This window comes from Callorhinchus milii, unplaced genomic scaffold (assembly GCF_018977255.1).
Source record: "Callorhinchus milii isolate IMCB2004 unplaced genomic scaffold, IMCB_Cmil_1.0 Scaffold1, whole genome shotgun sequence".
In the NCBI taxonomy this organism is placed as follows: Eukaryota; Metazoa; Chordata; class Chondrichthyes; order Chimaeriformes; family Callorhinchidae; genus Callorhinchus; species Callorhinchus milii.
The window spans coordinates 76,863,333-76,887,072 of NW_024704742.1; the positions used below are offsets into that span (position 1 = coordinate 76,863,333).

A 23,740-nucleotide genomic window follows, 5' to 3' on the forward strand; every position below is an offset into this window, starting at 1 on the left:
TGCACATCAAGCATTATGCTAAATGTACGGGCGCAGAGATCATCACTCTTCCTTTAACCTATGTTTTTTCAGTTTGCAAGTGGTATTCAGTATTAAGTATATCATTATGGAGCTTGTGGCGATGAAGCCACAAAGCTGCAGTTAGCCTCTTCCCTGATGGCCTATTGAGCGGAAAGTGGACTCTGCAGGTTTAATTCTGTGTTCAGTATGTTCATCTCATCTAGGAAGAGGACAAAGTGCTTTTTCGCAAGTTGCATCTTTGCAAATGCTTGTGTGTGATCTTGGCGTGATGAAAAATTATGTTCGTTTTTTCTGGCTCCTGGATGTGATGAAGGCATGAACAAGCGTTTCAGCGGCCTGAGGGGTGAGGTAGTTATGGAGTTGGGCGATGTTACGGAGGTGAGGGAAGGCAGAGCCGGTCATGGCTTGGATGTGGGGAAGAAGACAGTTGAGGGTCGAACAAGACCCCTAGGTTCCTGACTGGTTTGGTGAGTGGAAGTGTGCAACCATGGAGGTTGATGTTGCCAGAGCCTGAGGTGCTGAGGCGCTGGTGTGAGCCAATCAGGAGGGCCTCAGTCTTGTTCACATTCAACTGTAGGAAATTTGCCCTCATCCAGGACTTGATGTCCGACAGACAGTCTGTCAGGACAGCAGTGGTCCTGGAGTTGAGGGTGGAGGCAGAAAGATAGAGTTGGGTGTCATCCGCATACATGTGGAAGTTGACCCCATGTCTGTGGATGATGTCACCAAGGGGGAGCATGTAGGTATTAAAGGGGAGAGGGCTCTTCACTGAAATTTTATGAAAGAGTAACAATCTTGCCTAAGCACAATTGCACAAAGAAATGTGCTTTTATAACAGCAAAGTAAGTGGACTGCTTTCCCCCCTCCCAAATCTTAAGAACTGTACCATTTTTAAAATCAAGTGACAGAGGACTGTAAGCGGAGTCTCCTTGGAGCTAAACTGGCTTCAATGTGACATGCCTGGCAACGGAATGTCAGAATCGAATGAACTGCTTGTGGTTGTTTTTGGTAGTCTGGTCCCTGAGCCAGATGGGTCTGCAATACTACATGGCACTGCTGAGGACAGCCCAGCCAGCCTGACTCATGGCAGGACTTGAAGAAGCAAGACCAGTTACTAGGAGCAGGGATTTTCATTCCTGTTAACCCTGCAAACCAAAGCCGTAATAGATAATGATCCCAACTGGACAAACAGTGGAAACCTTGCCAGACAGTGCTTTCAGTGGCAAACTACATTAAACTCTTGAACAAAAACAGAAGTCGCTGGGAACACGTCTGTTCCCCCAGCGACTTCTATTTTTGGTTCAGATTTCCAGTATCTGCAGTATTTTTGCGTTATGTTTATACATTAAACTCTCGATAACAAGACCCTATCTTACTTTGTCTTAAAAACTAAGCTGTCATTATCCCGGAAACTTCCCATGCAAAATGTTAATAAGGGCCTCTGCATTATTGCTTAACACATAACTTGTTGCATTCTAGAAATTCTTGTAAGTACTTACTTCAAATAACTTGTCCTATAAAATGGCATCTTCCATTGCAGAGGCCTCCTTTCCTATCATGGAGTCCTGTAGCTCAGTGGTTAGAGCACTCGCCTCGCAAGCAAGAGACCTGGGTTCAATTCCCGGCAGGGCGAAACCTTGGGCGACTTTCCTTACTCCACACGCCTGGTAATAATCCCTCAAAAAAAAGAACACAGTAATAAATTGGTCACTTCAAGCCATGACTGCTTGTAGTACACTACTGTGCGCAATTAGCCTCTGCGTTTCACCCACAAATATACAGGTGCTCAGATGCATCACAGAGGCCTCTGGTCTATTGTAGGGCTTCACCATGGCCTCCTGCGCTGCCTCCCACTCTATTTGTATAGGATAAATAATAATAATAATAATCCTTGCACTTGATATAGTACTTTTCATGTCTTCTAGACGTCCCAAAGCGCTTCACAGAATATACTGTAAAGTGAATTGACTGTATATTTGTGGGCGAAAGCGGCAGCCAATTGCGCACAGCAGTGTCCCACAAACAGTCGTGGATTGAAAATGACCAATTTATTATTGTTTTGTTTTTTGGAGGGATTATTATAATAATAGGATGGGGCAGGAGGCCACAGTGTGGCCCTTCAATAGCTTTGGGGACTTGTTATATGATGGGTAGGGATTTTATGATCCCCCAACAACTGCTGTTTGATGAGTCTTCACTGTATTAGAGTTACAGCATTCACTAACAGATTGCTTTAGGTCTTGTAGGAGAAGCTGTAGTTACTATGTAGTGGTATCAGAGGGTTACATTGTCCAAGGTATTGGTGCCAGATGCCAGATTGAACAATGTGCTATCACATACAGCACTAGACAGTGTAAACTTGTTTTCCCTGATCAAATTTTCATGTGTTAAGTGAATCTTTTCATTAATGTTAGACCACTGTAATCAAAGGACACTTTTTTGGAGTTCTGTTGTACTTCTTAAGAAGAAATAGGGGAAATGAACTGTCTTCATCGTGTGAGATTGCCTGAATCATTGCATAGCTTGCAGTAATTCAACAGCTTTGTTTTTGTATTGTATTGTGTTGTCAGATGGCAAACCAAGCCAAGCTAAGGATGCACCCAAATGTTGATGACAGTTGAGCCATCATCCGATTTTAACTTTGGCTGTCATCTATAAAGCTTAGCCATGCATTACAGAGCAGGTGAAACATACTGAGCAAAGGTAATTTTTGAAGTAACAAACTGAGCAAGAGAGACCAGCCTATTTTAATACATTAGTTCATTAATCACCTACATCTGAGAGACAATCCGTTTATATCAGATTGTACATCCATACATGCAATATAATTTTATGATAGCCTTGGAGGTTATGTACTGTATAATCTTAAATTTACCTTATTGCTGGTGTCAGCCTGACCCAGTTGGAAGCAATTTCAACCACAACAACTTGCATTTATATATAGCGCCCTTCACGCAGGGTGGTGTCCCGGAATGAGTGGTAGCAATCTCAACTCGTGGGTTCAATCCCGACACCAGGACTTTGAGCTCAGGCTAGATACACATTTCAGTTCAGTGATGGGGGAGCGTTGCATTGTCAGAGGTCAAAATCCATGTCCTGTCTGCCTCTTCAGGTGGACATTAACATCCCGTGGCACCACTTGAAAACAGAACGTACTTTCTTCCAGTGACCTAGCCAATCCCGCCCCCCTCTATAGATCATGAAAATTGATCATGGCTATAGGATATTGTTGTACACAAATTGCCAGCCAGTATAACATGATAAGATGCTGTATCAAATACAGAGTGATGATGATTATTATCATTATTATAGGGTATTTAATGAAGATAAAGAGCAAAGGGCCAGAAAAGCAGGATTTTTTTTTGCCCCCAGATAGCTTTTAGGATGTGAAATGTTCTACCCAGTACTGTGATCAAGGCAGAATCTATGTTAGTTTTCAAGATAGATGCCTAAAATGGAGTAATAGCTAAAATGGAGTAATTTACAGGTTGTCGATAAGACAGACAAGACTAAATGATCTTTCACGGATCCAGAAGTGATGGGTTCAATGGCCTTCTCCTGTGCTGTAAATTTCTATGGTTCTGTCATAAATCTTTTGTTGCATAGATACAGCTGAATATAGTATATGACAGTACATTGAACTGTGTCCTTTCAGCCCTCAGTACGCCTCCTCTGAGATGTCAGAGCTAAGAATTAAACGTTTTTCTGGGCACACTTTACTCCTGCTGACAATTAGGCTGTAAATTGTGTCTATTGTTGTTTGCTTGAGTTGGTTTATGTGAAGATTATTTGGTCAAGCAACAATTAGCTTATTTAAATCGCCGAACCTACGAATGATACCTATTTCTCTGATGTGCTGTAAGTTTGTTTGGGATTGATACTATTGGGACAGAATTGTCAGATTCCAGCTGCCTGTGAGTGTGAAGTTAGTGATGTTGGAGCATAATTTGTAACTCCTGGGAAGTGTGTTGGCAACAGGCTTTCAAAAGTGTTGCTAATTGAATGCATCTCAAGAAAACATAGTACACAAGAACTCCTGCATTCTGGTGTGAGAAACAGGAGTTAAAGTGTGTTGTTGAACGGTAACTCATTTTATTTGCATGTCAGGAGCTTGTGTGGCAAATTAATTTTTAATGCAGACAAATCAAGGTTATACATTTTTGGAGGAAGAATAAGAAGAGCAAGTATGTATTAAGTAATCAAGTAATAAAAAAAGTGGGAGAGCAAAGAGACTTGGAAATTAACATGCATATATCCTTAAAGGTGGGAAAGCAGGTGGACAAGCTGTCAAAAATGCTAATGGAATCCTAGGGTTTATAAGTTGGGGTATAGAAAACAAAACCAAAGAAGTAATGCTAAATGTATATAAATTATTAGTTAGACCTCATTTGGAAAATTGTGTCCAACATTGGTCACCTCACTTTAGGAAAGACATTGAGGCCATAGAGGGGTTGCAATGGTTTGGCCTATGAGTGGAAACTGAAGGTGCTGGGACTTTTTCTGTTGGAAAGGGCAGGTAATTGAGACTGAAACGATGGCTCTTAAAGGAGCTGGCACAGACACAATGGGCTGAATTAACTATTTCTGTGCCATAAATTTCTATGGTTCTATGTGAACGATGTCCATTTATAATGCAATATAACTTGGTTTGTTGGCTTCCAATTTTTCCAAGGTCGGGTTTTCTAACCAACCATGAGATGGCTCCCTTAGCTTTGAAGTTTCACAAATACATATACAATTGATGCAAAGTTTATTTAGTCACTCAGACATCTAAGACACTTTTGGCAAATAAGCAAGTTATACAAACAATCAGGACTTATTAAACAATCATTAAAGCTTGGGTTGGCACACTGTTGTCAACATAAGCTTCAGAAGCCTGCAATAGATGTCGCTTGCCGTAGAAGATTTCATCCTTATGTACTCTTAACTTTGCTTAGATGTCAAGCCGTTATCCGTGCCTTGCAGTTTCCCATTCTCTTATCAGTGCGCTCATAGCTGGGTGCCAATTCTACAGCATATTTTTCTTAGAATATTTAACAGGATATTTTTCTTAGAATATTTAATGTGGTGTCTCTTTTCTCTGTGATGACTTCAAGCAAGATGATTGTCATCCCCTCTCTGTTTGACGTCCTAAGGCAGACACATCAATGAGGAGATCATACGATCCAGATTCCAAACCGTTTTGCTCACAAAATACATAGTCAATCCACTTTACAGTGTATCCTATGAAGCGCTTTGAGACGTCTCATTGACGTGAAAAGGCTCTACATCAAATGCAAGGATTTATTTATTATAAAAGGTGGAATAACAAACCATATTTTGAAAAAAAAGGTAATAGCTGTGGGTTGTAAACAGGAGACAGCTGGCCTCTTTATTTTGTGTCACTGTTTTTATTAGTGCAACCTGTCATTCTTATCTCAACATCTGCTTCAAAGTGAAGAAAATCAATATTCATTGGGCTTTCCAGTTTTCTCCTAATTAATTTCCATGGTTAAACGTTTTTTTTGTTTGATTCCAAACTGACTGATTTTCCAGGTCATATAGTCACCATGTTATTGTTAGTGATGTACCTGTCCATAGGACATGGGCAGGCGGTAAGCTTATGACACAGATGTTGTCCACTTTTGTAGTCAAAGGTGTTATTGATCAAAAATGATAATCAACAAGAACACCTTGTATTTTTACAACACGCTTCACATAGAATAGTCTCTTAGTGCGCTTCATATTTAGAGCACCAGACAAAAAGGTAGTTTTTTGGTGGGATTTAAAGCCAGATAGAGAGGAAGTGAGATGGAATGGAAAAGGGAAGGAGTCCTGTAGCATATTGTTTAGATATCTCGTTTTGCAAATGAGAAGACCTGGATTCGATTCCTGGGTGGGGTGAAACATCCGACAAGTTTCCTTACTCCACAGGCCGCTGTTAATCTAGCAGTCAGTGGGAACCTGGTTGTTAGTCGATTGGCAGATTGCTTTTCCAGGGGTAATAACCCTTTCAGAAATAAAATTTAGAAAAATAATAATTTGATCTCTCAATGCATGACAGTTTGTGGGACACTGCTGTGCGTAATTCGCTGCTGCATTTTGCCCACAAAGTATAGTCAATTGACTTTACAATATATTCTGCGAAGCGCTTTGAGACATCTCGAAAACGTGATAAGGCGCTATATCAAATGTAAGAATCATCATAATTACGAAGGATGAGAGCAGAGTTTTAAAAACTCGGCCATTGATGGTGGACTGGAGAGAGGCTACAATCACAGCTGCCAATCTGGGCTAGATTTGAGCCAACTTGATTTCTCCCCCACGTGCACGCCATGACCAGCACTGCCTACCACCACCTCCACAACATTGCCAGACTCCGCCACTGCCTCACCCCTCAGGCTGCCGAAACCCTCACTCACGCATTCGTCACATCATACCTTGATTATGCAAACTCGCTGCTCATCGGCCTTCCCAACTCTTCCCTTCCTCCAAAACTCTGCAGCTCGTGTACTCTCACCACCAGGCTCCGTGACCCTATCACTCCCACCCTCGACGACTTCAAAGGCTCCCCATCCCCCAGAGGATTGAGTTCAAGATCCTCGTCCTCACCTTTAAGGCCATCCATGGCCTTGCCCCTTCCTACCTCTCTGACCTGCTGCTCCCTACCAACCTGCCCGTTTCCTCTGTTCAGCGAGCTCTGGTCTGCTCCATGTCTCCCGTCTGACCCATCTTCCCATCGGTGGCCGGGCTTTCAGCCTCTTTGCCGCCACACTATGGAACTCTATCCCACGGTCCCTTCCCCTCGCTTCCTCCCTTGCCTCCTTCAAGGCCGGTCTCAAGACCCTTCTCTTCGATCATGCCTTCAGTCTCCCTCCCACCTCTCTGCCTTCCCTCACCACTACCCCACCGCTCCTCCATGCTCGGGCCCCGACACCTGACTGTTCAACACTTTGGTGCGTCCTCCCGATGTGAAAGGCGCTCTATAAATGTAATTTTGTTGTTGTTGTTATTAATTCAAAATGTTCACTTACTGTTCACTACTCCTACTGCTACTGCTATTACTGTTATTCATAAATTTTTATTACTCCAAAATAAAATATTAATTTGTTCAATCAGTCAACGACTGTTTGTGGGACACTGCTGTGCGCAATTGGCTGCCATGTTTAGCCCTCAAAAATATACAGTCAATTCACTTTACAGTATAGTCTTTGAAGTGCTTTGACATGTTTCAACAACGTGATAATGCGCTATATCGAATATAAGGATTGTTATTTTTATTACTGTACCACCTCAATTTTTGTTTGTTTACTTTTCATTGTATTCATTGAAAAATATGCAGTTGATTTAATCTTTCATTTTAGTTCAAATTTGAGATTTGGCTGCATTGTCACCTGCTATGTAAAACAGCAATATCTGTCTGGTGTAACTTTTCCTTGAACTCCAATTTATGATTTTATTTTAGTTCACTGCTTAGGCTGGCATTCCAGTGGTGGGAGAGCGAGATATTTTTGGAGGTGCCGTCCTTCAGATGAGATATCTAACTGAAACCCGCCTACCTGTTTAGATGGACGTTAAAGATTCCATGGCACTATTCAAAAAGAGAAGGGAGTTTCTCCCGGTATCTTGGCCAACAATCTCCCAGGTAAAATTGGTCATGCATTTCATGGCTATTTGCAGGACATTTCTGTGTGCAAATTAGCTACTTCAATCGCCTACAAAATAGATACACTTTACAGTATGTTATAATATATTGTGGAGTCCTGTAGCTCGGTGTTAGAGCACTCACCACGCAAGCGAGAGAAATGGGTTTGATTCCCGGCGGGTTGAAACCTTGGGCAAGTTTCCTTACTCCACACGCCTGATAATAATCCCTCAAGAAAAAAACGCTTTGAGATGTCTAGAAGATGTGGAAAGCGCTGTATCAATTGCAAGGATTATTATTATTATTATTATTATTATTATTATTATTATTATTATTATTATTATTATTATTATTATTATGTGAACTACTTTCAAATGACCTCCTGATGTGACAGGTGTGTTATCAAATTCAAGGATTATTTTATTATTGTTTAAATCAACAGCCAAGAGAGAGACATAAGTGTACTTTGTTTTTCTTACAGGAACAATTTGAAGATGCCTTTGAAAACATCCCAAAGTAAGTAATATGTACCTATACTTAAATTCAGGGTGGTCCACCCTTTTGGCCACCCTGGGCTGGATGCCCTATTTGAGAAAGGACCGCAGGCATTATAAGCAATATTTTGTGTTTCCCTTCCACAACCTTTTTCATGCTGGAAGGACATCTTGACACTATTGTCAATCTTTGTTGTGAAGCTCCACAAATGGATCCAGTGATTCCAAATTATAAACATTGAATCCTATTTCTCTCATGTGTCTGTCGTCTCTATTTAAAACTATCATTACTCCTACAGCCTTTTAATAGAGCATTTCTGGCATCTCAGATCTCTCCTGCCCACAAAAACATCCCTCTTTACCCTGTTTCTATCACTAATCACTAATTCTTTCACTTTCTGTTTCTATCACTGGAGTCCTGTCGTTCAGTGGTTAGAGCACTCGCCTTGCAAGTGAGACACCTGGGTTCAATACCAGGGAGGGTGAAACCTTGGGCAAGTTTACTTACTCCACATGCCTAATAATAATCCCTCCAAAACAAAAAAAAATTGGTCATTTTCAATCCACGACTGTTTGTGGAACACTGCTGTGCGCAATTGGCTGCCACGTTTCGCCCACAAATATACAGTCAATTCACTTTACAGTCTATTTGTGAAGCACTTTGAGATGTCGAGAAGACGTGAAAAGTGCTATATCAAATGCAAGGAATATTATTATATTATTATAATTAATATTCTGCAGTATGCCAGGGTGTTCAGAATGAAGAAGTAAATCTTTCTATCTTGTAGGATCATCTTCATTCAAATTGAAGATGTCAGCTGCAATACAATACAATTTACATTTATTTAGCACCTTTCACATCAGGAGAATGTCTCCAAGCACCTCACACTTCACACCAGACTCCCACCAAATCATCCATGCAGATCCTTACAAAGAATCCAGGCTAATTTTGTTGAAAAATGTTTGAAATGATGGCCTTGCTAGGAAAAGTATTTAGACAGCTAATGTACAAGTGTGCATTCAATACCGCTAGGGCTTGAGTACTGAGCTCCTAACCAGAGCTTGTAACTATTTTATAGCAGTGGACTGTTCTGTTCTTGCAATTTCATTGCATCTTGAAGAATGAATAATCAACAACAAGAGCTTGCGCTTATATAGCGACCTTCATACAGGGTAGTGTCCCAGAGCGCTTGACACCAATCACCATTGTGTAGTGAGGCTACTTGTCGCTATTCAGTTTTTGTTCTGTTCTTTTGTGGAGATGAGGAGGTGAATTCCTGCCAATGCTTATTGAGTCTGATCAACGGGTTCCTTTGCCAGTTTATTTTACAGCCTAACATTAGCCAAGGAGTATAATACACAGGGAAAGCGTTAATCAATGAGGAACATGCTTTTAGTTCAATGCCATTATGTTCCCAAAGGCTGAGTATATTAAGAATTCTCTGGAAAAATAACATGGAAGTGTTATAGAAACTGTGATTCTTCAACACGATGCCTTTACTAAAAGGGGAATATTTAAAGGTTGAAAGCCTCTTGTTGCCATGCAGCAATTGGCATGATATGTGCTCAAAAGAGAAGGGAGTTTCTCCTGGTGTCCTGGCCAACAATCTCTCAGATAAAATTGGTCATTCACTTCATGGCTGCTTATGGGACATTGTTGTGCACAATTGTGGCTGCAGGGTTTGCCTACATATATGGAGTCACTCAACTTCACAGTAAATTCTGCAAATGTGCTTTGAGACATCCTCGTGACGTGAAAGGTGCTGTAACAAATGCAAGGAATATTATTTTGATGAGCACAAAACTGCCTTTCTCTCCCCCTCCCCTGTAAGATAAATTAAACCTAAGTTTGTGACTGTAAAATAGCATAACTAGTTGAATAAGGAGAACTGAACAGAAGGACAGACAATAGAGTAGGTGGTGCACTCTACACATGTTGTGAAATGCTATTAGAATACTGTATAGTCACAGTGTAGGAGCTCAGCACATTTTTCAATCCAGTTTGCACCATCTGGTTAGTACTCAGTCTGCTGCAATCCCTTGTGTTTTCGTCACTCTGTTCAACTCCCAGATCACTGGTAATGATCTGCTGTGAATGGAGCAATACCCAACCTGCCAATTGTAGGTAAAAAGGAATGTGAGTCAGATTCCACACTCCTGATATTGAGCCTGTCTCGTCCTGTCATTTTTCCGAACCATTTCAGCAAGATCGGGCAGTTCATCTTTGTCTACGTTTTGCTGCCTCTGGTCATGAAGTTTCTTGAACAGTGACATGTTAGAATACAAAGGTGAGAAGAAGCTCCCAGTATCTATTTCTGCATGTCCTAACTAGATTGCAAGGCTGAGTTCCTTCCTCTACTCTGCTCATTGAAATACACAGATATATACCTTTTTTCTGTATGGACACTTTCCATGGTGACTATCCTACAGTATTTGCAGACCTGCAGAGTGTTTTTTTGATTCACAATATTTTGGAATGGAGAGGGATGGGAAACGAGCAGAAGTATAACAGAATTCTTCAAAGGATTAATTGACCTTTCTTTTAAGCTGAAATCTGGAGCTCTCCTCTGGGGGTTATTGTGGTCTTCTGAACATTGCCTTTTATGAGTAATAACTAATTAATAAAGGTACTGGGAAGAAATTGAATATTCTCTAAGAAAGTCCTTCCTATCTTTGTAGAAAAAAATGACAAATTGGCTAGTATTCACAGCAACTAAGAGTCCCTGATGTTATACAAGCACATGGAGGAGATATTCCACCTGGGTCTAGATTTGTTCAATTAACGTAGCATTTCAGAGTGACCAGAATTTTGCAAATTTGTAAACACAGCCTTGATTTTTCTGTACGTTTCATTTACAAACTGCAGAGAAACTGACTTTGAAGTTGAATTCAACAATTTGTCAGATTCTGGGTTTTCTAAAATGCTGTGTTAGTACAATAAACACAAGACAATTGGAAAATCAATCATCTTTCCTTAAAGCCTATTGAGAATATAATTTATTTTATAATTGACACGCTTAGATTTATAGTAATCTGTGCATTTGATATAACCTTTCACATCAGGAGGGTATTTCAAAGAGCTTCACAAGATGTACTTAATAGTGTAACGACTGTATTTTGTAGGTGAACACTGGGTATTTTGAAGCCCTGGGCTTACTGATGTACTTTTTTTTCACTTTAGCAAAACTAAGGTTGATTTGAAAATAGCTTCCGTTTCAAAAGGGGTTTTGATCTGATTGGAAAGCTTCAATGAATGTCGTTGTTGAAGTTTAGACATTGGCTGATTTGTAACTCAAATGTACTTAATTGTGATTATTTTTAGACAAAGCTGTGCTGATTAATATACCTTAACATGTTGCTTATAGCTGGTCCCTCTGAGATTGCCTCCTCTGTAGATTAAAGTGAGTCACTAATCTGTCTCATCAGGCACGAGAGATACAATTGTGCTGCTGTTTGCTGCTCCTCTTTGCCCTCATCAGTGGCCCGTACATTCAGCCATTCTGCCCCTAACGTCTGGATCCTCCTGTATCAATCCCTCCTCCTAGCCTGCTCTTCATCTACCTTTAAATCCTGGTTGAAGACCAACCTTCCCTACCGTGTATATGATCCGGTATCCAATCCTACCTCTGTGCAACGTTCCGAGTCCCTACCCTGCATGAAGTGCACTGTATAAATGCAAAAAAGCATTTTATTATTATTATTATTATTATAAAAAAGCGCTATATCAAATGCAAGGATTATTATTATTCTTAAGTTGTTCTTGATGTTTTGACCTTCAGCCTATATTCAGGAGGTAGAGTAGGTCAAAGGAACAGAATTGTCTGTCCAAAAATGAATTACATTTGGAGCATAAAATCGAGTATAACTATCAGATACTCTTTCTCCAGAAAAAAGCGCAGCAAAGACACACTTTTTAGATTTGGTGTTTCATGTGCGTTGCAAGGAATGCTTTGAAATATGAATACCATCATTGATACTAAATTCAAAGCAATGTTTCCGATTTCAAAGAGATGGCACCAAACAGACATTTCAATTGATATTCCTTTTTTGTCTAAAGACTGAATAGATTTCACAGATTTTATCTTAACATCGAAATTGGGTAAATTGGATTCAGGAACATAATTGACCCATCAGCTGTAGGGTAAGCTGGGTTTTTAAATGTTACTTATTTAAAAAAAACCTATAAACTTAATCAAAAAAATGTCTTGCATTTGAACTTTCTTGGGTCAGAGTTTCTCTGAGAACTTAGGGAGTAAAGCTCCTATGTGATACTAGACCACACAATGTGGCCATTTGCAGGTTCAAATGTTACATTAGCTGATTATTGAGGGAGCACTAGGAGTCATACAACTGACATAAAAACAAATTAGCCAAGGCACTTGTTTGCTCTCCCAATATTCCTACTGAATTTTTGAATGTAAGCATTAGGTGAACACTGGGTTAGACTGTGAAAAGCCCCTCTTTTATAATAAACCTTGCATTTGATATTGCGCCTTATCATATCTTTGTGCTGCTGGAAGCTGCCCTCCCTCCATTTCCGACCACTTTCCACCTCTAGCTCAGGCTCCCAGTTAGTCTTTGTAAAGTGCTTTGAGACATTCTCCCATTGTGAAATATACTATATAAGTCTAAATTGTTGTGCTTGAAAGAAGAAGCTGTTACTAAGTCAAATACCTTGAAGGGCGAGAGATAGAGAGAGAAAATTGGAACAGAAAAATTGGTGAGGAAACACAAACGTTGCTGGGTAACTCATTGACCGTCCTTTAAACCTTTTCTTAATTGAAAGTAAGTAAACTGGTTGCGTGACTAGCTCTTTGATAACACTGAAAAGGGAACTGGTATTCAGTGAATGGCTCTTTCCTTATCTTATGTGAAATCTATTGTGCTGCGAGAAATGTCAAGTAGGATGTCCTGGCCTAATCACTCTACAGCTAGGAGTGGTACAGAACTCCTTGTGGTGTAAATCCAGCACTAAAACAAGTGCTGTTCATGGAGCTTTGTGCATTGTGTTTAGTTACGTGTGGCCAGAGTTTCCCTCAGCCCCAACTTAGAAAATTAAAATACTGTTTCTTGCTTCGAATAAATCTATTGCTAGAAGTGATAACAAATCACTCCAATATTATAAGGGCCAGTGCAATGTAATATAGCTACGAGATTATTTTCTATTTACGTAAGGAAGCTTCCATTCACTTACCAAGAAGAAATACACTTACAATGCAGGTTTGTTAATAGCACATTAATTGGGATGTGGACCCTGGCAATTCCATACCCCAAAATCTGCACGAAGAAAGCCAGCAAGCTCTGCTTATGAGCCACTGCGCTTCTAATAACATTGTCATGCATCAAACCCATGATCGGGCAATACCAAGTTTTGACTCTACATCGATTCCACCAGTTGGCTTTCTACACACGTAAGCAATCACGTCACCAGTCCTACAATTTGGAGACATCCCAATGTTGACTGGGGATTGTGCCCCATTACAAGACAAGTTGGGATTTGCTGGACCCCTCCCCCACCAATTACTATGCTATAACTGAGGTTCACTGTAACTTGCTCTCCTCAAGCAGTGAACAGCAGAATATAATGAATCAGGCTTGTTGCTGATGGTCCTGGTGATTTGTTCCTGTTTTAATGCGCAATTGATGTATAATTGAGGGCAACCTGAAATAGCAGGCTACAGTTACGACTGCTGCTTGGTTTTGATTAATATATTTGATCATTTCACAGAAAAATATCTTCTGGGCATGTATATATATTTTTATGCATTTAAATTTTGTTTCAACCTTGCAGTCATTTGAGGCAAACCTAATCTCTATTTGGTTGATGTGCTAAGCAAAAGATTTGGGTTGTGGAGGATTTTAGGATGGTGAACAGGAGGAGTTGGGGGTGGGGCGGGGGTTCGAGAGTAGGGATACATGCTGCGCTTTACTGCTTTACTGCAAGCTGCCAGAATGTACAGTTCTCTTTGTCAGATGTCACCACTGCCTCACACATTCTGGTTCAATCCAGGATCTGCACCCTTTTGTACCCGGGGATATTGGTGAAAATGGTGGCCAGCGGTTGTTTAAAAACCATCTAGTGAAATGTAAGTTGAGCATTTTTATGGAAAGCCAGAATTTCAATGGAATGGCCTGCTCTGAGATTGATTTTTTTTTGTGTGCTATTTTTAGAATGACAGGAATGACTGCTTAAAAGAACAATTGTGCGGCAGTTAAACACAATTCATTTTAATTGTATGATCGTGTGAAGCATTTTGTGTGTGTATGTGTGTGTAAAGCATTATTATTATTATTATTATTATTTGTGTTTGTGTGTGTGTGTGTGTGTGTGTGGCGAGCACAGGGGGAGTATAGAACATGGGGTATTTGCATGTGTGGGGCGCATGGGGTGTGTGTGTGTAGCATGTTGCGTATATGTGTGTGAGTTTCATTTTGAATTTAAACAGTCTTTTGCTGTCGAGCTTTATGAAGTATATTCACTTTTATGTTCACTTATTTTCATCATTCATGTATGTAAAGATGGAGGTCGGTATCTGAATACAAATCTGTGTTTTTAGTTATTTTGTAGTACCTGACTTTTTTAATATTTGGGTAATGGATGTTTACACTGGGAAATAACATAGGCCAGAGGCAGAGTAAAGCGTCCTATGTTCTGTCACACTGATGTATGTATGTGCTTTAAACAGAGACGAGCACCGCTATTCACACACCAACCATCCTTGTCTGAGTCAGGCTGACAATCCTGTTGGACTTTAGTGGTGAGCTTTATGCCGTGGGCCAGCAATTACAAGGTTGAGAGTGACCAAACTCATTTGACTTCTGGCTTTTGCAATGAAACAGCTTTTCATCCCATCAGGCTGTGATGATACAAGAAGTGTATCATTTGATATAACACTATGCCCTGTTGTACAACAGGGCACTGCTGATGGTAGTACAGCCAGCCTGGCTCATCGGCAGAACCTGGAAGGGCAGACCAGTCACTGGTGGTCAAATATTAAGGATTATTATTGTTATTATTAGGAAGGATAATTCTGATTCATTCAGGTTTAGGATGGGTTCTACAATATAATACTACTACTAATAATAATCATCCTTGCACTTGATGTAGCGCTTTTCAAGTCTTCGAGATGTCTCAAAGTGCTTTACAGAATATACTGTAAAGTAAATTGACTGTATATTTTGTGGGCGATATGAGGCAGCCAATTGCGCACAGCAGTGTCCCATAGACAGTCGTGGATTGAGTGATCAAATTATTATTTTATTTTTTAAATTTATTTTCTTGAGGGATTATTATCAGGCGTGTGGAGTAAGGAAACTTGCCAGTAATCAAACCCAGGTCTCTTGCTTATGAGGCGAGTGCTCTAACCACTGAGCTACAGGGCTCTATGTTCTAGTCCATGTCTGAAGTCTGAATGTTAAAATAAAGTACACAATTCATGTGGAGGATAAACAATGGCACTGTCAAGTTGGGCTAAACTGTGTGTTTCAGTGCTGTATACTATATAAACTTATGTAAACTCAGGATGGTCAGAGTTCCTATCCATACACAACTCAGCATGGTGAGCATTTTAATTATACAATATATTGATGCTGATTTGATTCACTGTGAGGCAGGGTTTGTAACTCTCAGCCTCTGAATTAAATACATGTATGGAATTGATCCATCAGTATTGTGGAGACATTTAACTTCTCAGAGAATCTGATCTCTAATCTGTTACTGGCAATAGGAATCTCGCAGCCTTAAATCCCCGCCATCCCTCCCCAAGACACTAGAGGGACACTAGCAAATCTACTTTTATTTTATCTTTTAAATCAGACTTTTAAAGGTCTCTGGATATTACAAGAGGGAACCTTACACCATGGTGCATGGGATGGCTGTGTGTATTTACAGAGAACCATGTCAGCCAGCTCAAATCTAAAGTCACTGAATTAACCCGAACTAACTCCATTGAAGTCGCGCTGGGATTGTGATTTGGTGTGATGCTTATTTTTAATGCTAGTGTTTTTATTTTGACATAGATTATTTACATAGATTACTTCCAATGAGACTGAGGAAAGGTTAGTTTTACGCACCATTTGTCTCTGGGTGACATATGCCTCCGTTGGAGCCTTGTTATATTGTGGCGTTTGGGAATAAAATTGAGCCTTGGTGGGTAGGTTTACTGCTCATTCACTCTTTGGTTCCAGTTCTGAAAAAAAAGCCCATTTGCAAGTTATCAAGTTGCTGCTGACATCATTATGTGTTTGCTGCTCATGAGCAATGCCAGAAATGGTATTGCAGCAGCCTGATGACCTGAATGTTGGCCTTTTTTAGTATGCGAACCGAAAATGACCAACTTTCTGGAGGTCAGTTCTCCGTTGCACAGTGCACAGCGAATGATGTTAGTAGAGGTCTGACCAGTGCACACTTCCTGCACATAGTGTGTATGCATTCAACATCAGGAAGGGATATCAGAATGAAGTTGAAGACTGAATGTCGTCAATGTTTAGGGCAGGGAGCTGGCTAGTCAGTGCTGGAAGCCTATGCTCAGATGTACAATTAATGTGGTTAGCTGCGTAGAGACCCACACTATAAGTGAGACTGCATTATATCGAATGGTGCTGTAATGAGGTTTCCCTGGATTTGCTTTTGGCAGGTTTGTGCAAACCCAATTTGTTTACAATTCATGGGGTCTGGTGAATACATGTTGTGCTCCTCCTGTGCTGATAGTTGTCAGCCTGGCTCGGTTGATAGCACTCTCGCCTCAGAGTCAGAGGTTGTGAGTTCAAGTCCCATGTCCCACACTTCAATACAGTGCTGCGGGATGCTGCATTGTCAGAGATGCTCTTAAAGCAAGGTGCTATCTGCCTATAGGTAGACGTTGAAGATCCCATAGCACTATTTGAAAAGAGAAGAGAGTTTCTCCAAGTGTCCGAGCCAACAATCTGCCATACATAATTGGCCATACACATTTGTGGGACATTGCTATGTGTAAATTGATTGTTGTATTTGCCGACAAATACAGTCACTACACTTCACAGTAAATCCTGTGAAGTAATTGAGATGTTTTGGAAACATGTTGAGGCATTATATTAAAAGCAATTACTATATTTAACATTGAAATGATACAGGGAACTTATTTGGCAAAAGGCAGGTTTAATTCTTGTGTCTTAGTGTGAATTGCATGACGTTCAGCCTGGTAAGCGTGCAGAGCTACAGTAAGGTAGAACTGCTCAATCTCACTAGAGCTGCAGTGTGGAGGAACTGCCTGCGTGCTGCTTACATATGCCTCGACTGGCTGTGTGAAGGACAGGAGGGTTGATGTAGTTCCCCCATGAAGATAAGGCATGTGAGTAATGAACAGCTTCTCTGTTGTAAAGCACAACTCAAATGACATTTCTCCAGGGTCCTTTATATTAGCGGATGTTGTGTGTGATTTAATTTTTCATGCAATACCCTCTAATCCCTGGTGATGACATTGCTGCACTATACACATTTAATAATGAAGGAAGCAGATGCAGGACACAGCCGCAGAACACATTAAGGAAAATAAAATAATGCCACAATACAGAGTAAAATTTATTTAGGCAGCTAGGTTTATGCTACAAAGGAATTTGAAGGAGGCAGATGCGTTGATTTGTTCTGGCCAGAAGACGGTGCTTGTTAATCATGAGCTATAATGAAATACCATAGCACTTAATGTTACGGTACAAAAATAGAACCCACATAACAAGTATTCTTGTTTGAATGAGATAACAGAAAGCTGGTTCATTTTTATGTCCTTTTACAATATTTCATGGTGATTGTGGGATGATGTGCATGATTCTTGGTCGAGATTCATTGCACGTATATTTTACATAGTCTACGCAAAATGCAGCTCAGTTACTGGAATGCAGATTTTTACAAATTAATTTTATTTTTAAACATTTTTTGTGTTTCTCATGCTTGAAAACATTCTTAAATGTGAAAATCTTGGTCAACGCAGTTGCTTTTATAGCTTTTATCTGCTTTTCCCCTTCTGTAATTTGGTTAAGAGTTAAACTTGCAGATAACACCGAGTTGGGGGGTACTCTGGAATCAGAGGAGGTAGCAAAGATCTCACAAAGTGATCTTAATAGGGTTAATAATAATCCCTCCAAAACCAAAAACAATAATAAATTGGTAATTTTCAATCTACGACTGTTTGTGGGACATTGCTGTGTGCAATTGGCTGCCGCGTTTGCCCACAAATATGCAGTCAATTTACTTTACAGTGTATTCTGTGAAGTGCTTTGGGACGTCCTCCTGACGTGAAAAGCGCTATATCAAATGCAAGGATTATTATTATTATTATTAATCAGGGCTGATAATTGACAAATGAAGTATAATACAGATAAATTCAAGGCAGTACATACAGAATGTGAGAACAGGAAACACAAGTACTCCATGGATAAAATAAAACTTATCAAGGGGAAGCTGAAAGAGATCTAGGGGTATTAGTTGACTCATGTCACATGTCAAAATCGTGTGTGGCAGCAATAAAGAAGGCAAACAGGATGCTGGGCTATAGAGCCTAATCAGTTATATTTGGATTCCCATATGTCATTCTCAGGCTGTACAATGCTTTGGTCAGACTGCACATTGAGTATTGTGTACAGTTGTGGTCACCACAATATAAAGGGCTAGCAAGCCCAGAAACTGCGCAGAGGAAAGAGGATGATTCCCGGTGCTAGAGGAATGAGCTATAAACAAGAATTAGACGAGCTAGGGTCTTCAGTCTGGAGAGAAGTCATCTCAGAGGGGACCTCATAGAGCTATATAAAATTTTAAATTGGATTGATAATATAAACCCAGATCAATATTTTAGGATACACAGGAAATTGGGTTTCTGGAGGAATGAGATCAAATGAACCGAAGGATCTTCTTACAAACCAATTTTGATACAGAATGCCGTGACTACTAGTCTCTGAAAAGTAATTTTGGATTGGAGCTGGCAAACCCAAAGCAATAAGGTTATTGAGGCTTCTTTGCAGGAAGCCTGAAAGTCTTTCTCCAGTAGAAGCAAGAGTGATGTTAACTGGAGCAAGTTGGAGGCCTGGAATTTCTTTGAGTCTTAGCCTTAGGGCCACTGTCTTAAAATTTAAGGTTGTGCAGAACTTTGGAAAATTCTTAAAAAGAACAGAGGGAAAACAGTGCCAAATTAAAATGCATGTAATAATTTTCACAAATGTTGCATATTCGTAATTTGTAAGACCATTGTGTTTTGGCTAAGACAATGAGGGGCTTCGGACCTCAACATCCTTAGTCCATTAAGGTAGGTATTAAAATAGTGGATTGCTGCAGTTGGACTGCTCAGCCTCCTGCTCACTGCATAGAACTCAGTATTAATGAAGTAAGTGGAGTCCTGTAGCTCAGTGGTTAGAGCACTCGCTTTGCAAGTGAGAGACCTGAGTTCAATTCCAGGCAGGGCGAAACCTTGGGCAAGTTTCCTTACTCCACACACCTAATAATAATCCCTCCAAAAAAACAACAATAATAAATTGGTCATTTTCAATCTACGACTGTTTGTGGGACATTGCTGTGCGCAATTGGCTGCCGCGTTCGCCCACAAATATACAGTCAATTCACTTTACAGTGTGTTCTGTGAAGCGCTTTGGGACGTCCTCCCGACGTGAAAAGCGCTATATCAAATGCAAGGATTATTATTATTATTATTATTATAGTACAATTACAGAGAATTGCATAGAACATTGCAGCACAGAAATGTATCATTTCAACCAACTTGTCTGCATGATCGAACTAGTCCATGTTGCCCAACTAGTACCAGATGAGATAACCTGGAATGTTGGAGACTTCTCTCCCTGTAGCAACATCTTATACCTTCAAAGGTATTGTTGTGCTGCTGCATTGTATGGCTTTGTAGAGCTGCAGAATCATCATCATCATAATAATTAATAATAATAATCCTTGCATGTGATATAGTGTCTTTCACATCAGGAGGACATCTCAAAGCACATCACAGGATATCCTGTAAAATGCAGTGATTGTGTATTTTGTAGGTGAATGTCTGTGTATTTTCAACCTCAGGTCTGTTGATGTGATGGTTTTATTTTGCAGATGAATTGTGTAATCCTGAATTAAACGGGATGGTTCTCAGTCTCCACAGGATGGGAAGCCACTCTCCTCTTTCCCCCACCCAGACTGCACAGACATAAGAAAATGTAATTAATAATAATAATCCTTGTATCTGATATAGCGCTTTTCACGTCTTCTAGATGTCCCAAAGCGCTTCACAGAATATACTGTAAAGTGAATTGACTGTATATTTGTGGGTGAACGCGGCAGACAATTGTGCACAGCAGTGTCCCACAAACAGTCATGGATTGAAATGATCAATTTTATTATTGTTTTTTTTGGAGGGATTATTATTAGGCTCTGTGTGGAGTAAGGAAACTTGCCCAAGGTTTCGCCCTCTGCCGGGAATTGAACTCAGGTCTCTCACTTGCAAAGCAAGTGCTCTAACCACTGAGCTACAGGACTTCACTGTATAATTGCCAAAAGTGGGAGAAATCAGGGCTTTTCTGACCCTTGATCTATCCAATTCAGCCTCTAAAACTTTCAAATGCAAGTTTGGTGTTTTGTGACCTCTTTCCCTCCCCTTTATTACACTCTTTCTTGGCTTATTCTGGAGGAAGCTGATGTGTAGGCCACAAGGCTGTTTGTTCTGTCGCAGTCATTCTGAGTTTTAGTCTGATCATTACATTGCTCGTTCTTGTTGTGAAGATTCATGGCTATTTGAGTGCTGTTTAAAATGAGACTTGCCAAATATCATTCTGAGTATCCAGTATTCTCATGGCAACAATACCCTGAACACTTTGAGGACCTTTATCTGTCTAGAATTTTTTTTCAAGGAGAGCATCTCATTATCAGGTTCTAGTTTTAAAAACTGAATATCTCTGATGATTCAGGAATAATATAAAAATAATCCTTGCATTTGATGTAGCGCTTTTCACGTCTTCTTGACGTCTCAAAGCGCTTTACAGAATATACTGTAAAGTGAATTGACTGTATATTTGTGGGTGAAACGTGGCAGCCATTTATGCACAGCAGTGTCCCACAAACAGTCATGGATTGAAATGACCAATTTTATTATTGTTTTTTTTTCTTGAGGGATTATTATCAGGCGTTTGGAGTAAGAAAACCTGCCCAAGCCTTGTCGGGAATCAAACCCAGGGCTTTAACCACTGAGCTACAGGGCTCCCTTTTTATGTTTCATTCAAACCTATCAAACCAGAATCATCAGCCTTGCAACTCTCCCTTCCCCGATCATCATGTAGATGACTCATTAAATTGGTTTGACCCATTAATTTTATACAATGATGGCTCCTTGATGGCTGTCTCCGATTCAAAAATATGTCATCCTATCCAAAGCTACTGACTTGCTCAAGTAGTTCACCTGCAGAATATTGTTACACATCACTTGTTTGTGAAACAGCAGCAGAATACTCTTCATTCCTGACATTGTACTGAAGTAGATGATTGTTTTGACAATCTGGTGTGATGGATTGCACTCTTGCGACACCTGACACCTCAAGTAGTGTACATTCAAGTATTGTGACTCCAGACTCGGGAGAAATATCCATGTATTGGTGGCATACATATGCAGAACTCTTGCCTGGTTTGGGCAGCCATAAGCACAGTGATGGGTTTCTTCATACATTAGTCACCTGGCTGACCAAAAAAAAACAGGGCTGTGACCCAATTTACAATTGGTAACATGGGGACATGCACTGATGCTTTGGATGCTGCCTCAGGCTAATGGCAGAATCAATTGAGCACCTTTGTGGAACGTTACCCTTTGGCATTAAAAGTGGATGCCACTTATATTGCTCTTGTGGTGCAAGTTCTCGTAAGAGCATTGTCATAAACCTTAACTGCTAAATAGAAGGTTTTATATTCTCTGCCTTTCGTACAGTCTAATTTCTGTTGTATCGCCTAGAACCTAGGGCCCCTTGGGCCTTCAATACATTATTATCAAGATACCAGCCCCACCAGAGGTGAGCTGCACATTGATTCATTGATCGTTAGCACGGTCGAAAAGGAAGGTTTTCAGGCAGAACTTGAAAAAGGGGAGAGAGGGGTAAAGGCAGAGGGATTGAGGGAGAGTGTTCCAGAGTTTCGGGGCGTAGTGGCATGGTCGACTGCATCGAACGCGGCAAAGAGATCCAGGAGGATGAGGAGCAGAGGGAGCCCTGATAACAGACAGAGAGGACATTGTTTTTGACTTTGATAAGCGCCATCTCTGTGCTGTGGGTAGGGCAAAAAACAGACTGCAGGGGCTTGAGGAGGAGGGGAGAGAAAGGTATGACCAAAGTTGACCTAAAACAATGTGTCCCAGGAGTTTGGCAAGGAAGGGTAGGTTGGAAATGGGATGGTAGTGTGAGATTAGAGGGATCGAGGTTGGGTTTTTTGAGGAGGGGTGTGATGACAGTAGTTTTCAGGGGGAGTGGAACAGAGACTGAGGAGAGAGACTGGTTGACCGTGTCAGCCAGCAGGGGGGAGAGGAGGGGGAGTTGAGTGACCGGCAGCTGGGTGGGGAGGGGATCATGGCAGCAGGTGGTGAACTTCAGGGGGTGATTGAGAGGGAGGAGGGAGAAATGGGGTCAAAGGAGTGTAAGGAGGCGGAAGTGGCAGGAGCTGTGGCGGAGGGAGAAGGCGGTGTGGATGGGTGGGGTGGAAGGGGACATGGGGAGAGGACGATGCAGCCAAGCAAATGTTTTCAATCTTTGAGGTGAAGAAGTCTAGCTCCTCTTTGCATTTGGCATTTGATGTGAGGATAGAGGGAGCTTGAGGAGGTGCATGGAGGAGGTGATGGATGGTTTGCCCACAAATATACAGTCAATTCACTTTACAGTATATTCTGTGAAGCGCTTTGGGACGTCTAGAAGACGTGAAAAGCGCTATATCAAATGCAAAGATTATTATTATTATTATTATGGTGGAAAACAGTGTATTTAGGTTGTTTTTAGCCTCCAGGATAACTTTGGATCCTAAAACATTGGCTGTACATCAGGGACACTGCTTGTGGACATAAGAAATTTCAACTCTTGGCTTCCCAAAATAATCTAGGTTTGGGCTTCAAACCAAACCAAGGCTTGAGCCCATAATCTGGGAGAACACACCAGTGCAGCACTGAGACAATGTTGCATTGTCACAAGTGCATTCACGAGAGTCACAAATTGTTTTGTGATTAGTGAATCCTAAAATGAAAAGAATAATCCTTTTCTAAGAGTGCCATAGGATCCTTAATTTCGAATCAAACAGGGAGGCAGAGGGAACAGAATACAGTAATACAATAATTTGATACAGCACCTTATCACGTCATTGAAATGTCTCAAAGGGCTTCATGGAATATACTACAAAGTGAATTGACCATATATTTGTGCGTTAAACGTGGCAACCAATTGCGCACAGCAGTGTCCCACAAATAGTCGTTGATTGAAGTGACCAATTTATTATTATTATTTTTGAAGGAATTATTACTCCTGTAAAAGTGATCCGCCAATCGGCTAACAACCGGGTACCTACTTACTGCGAGGTAAACAGAGGCCTTGATCAAAGAAAACTTGCATAACATTTCGC

At 40.6% G+C, this 23,740-nt stretch overlaps 1 protein-coding gene across 4 annotated transcripts in view; it reads left to right on the forward strand.

The window, feature by feature from the left end:
- Nucleotides 1-23,740, forward strand: part of LOC103177694 (tetratricopeptide repeat protein 39B) — a 78,285-nt gene that overhangs the window by 15,912 nt on the left and 38,633 nt on the right. Inside the window, exons 1-2 of one of the 4 annotated variants that reach the window (XM_007891990.1) lie at nt 7,633-7,645; nt 8,127-8,161. Coding sequence is in view for 2 of the 4 variants with exons in the window: in XM_007891988.2 (XP_007890179.1) it covers nt 14,224-14,225 (2 nt within the window). In the remaining 2 variants the exon portion in view is untranslated. Of the gene's footprint in view, nt 1-7,632; nt 7,646-8,126; nt 8,162-14,161; nt 14,226-17,410; nt 17,469-23,740 lie in introns of those variants that run through there. The other 3 variants (XM_007891987.2, XM_007891988.2, XM_007891989.1) reach the window with 3 other exon arrangements.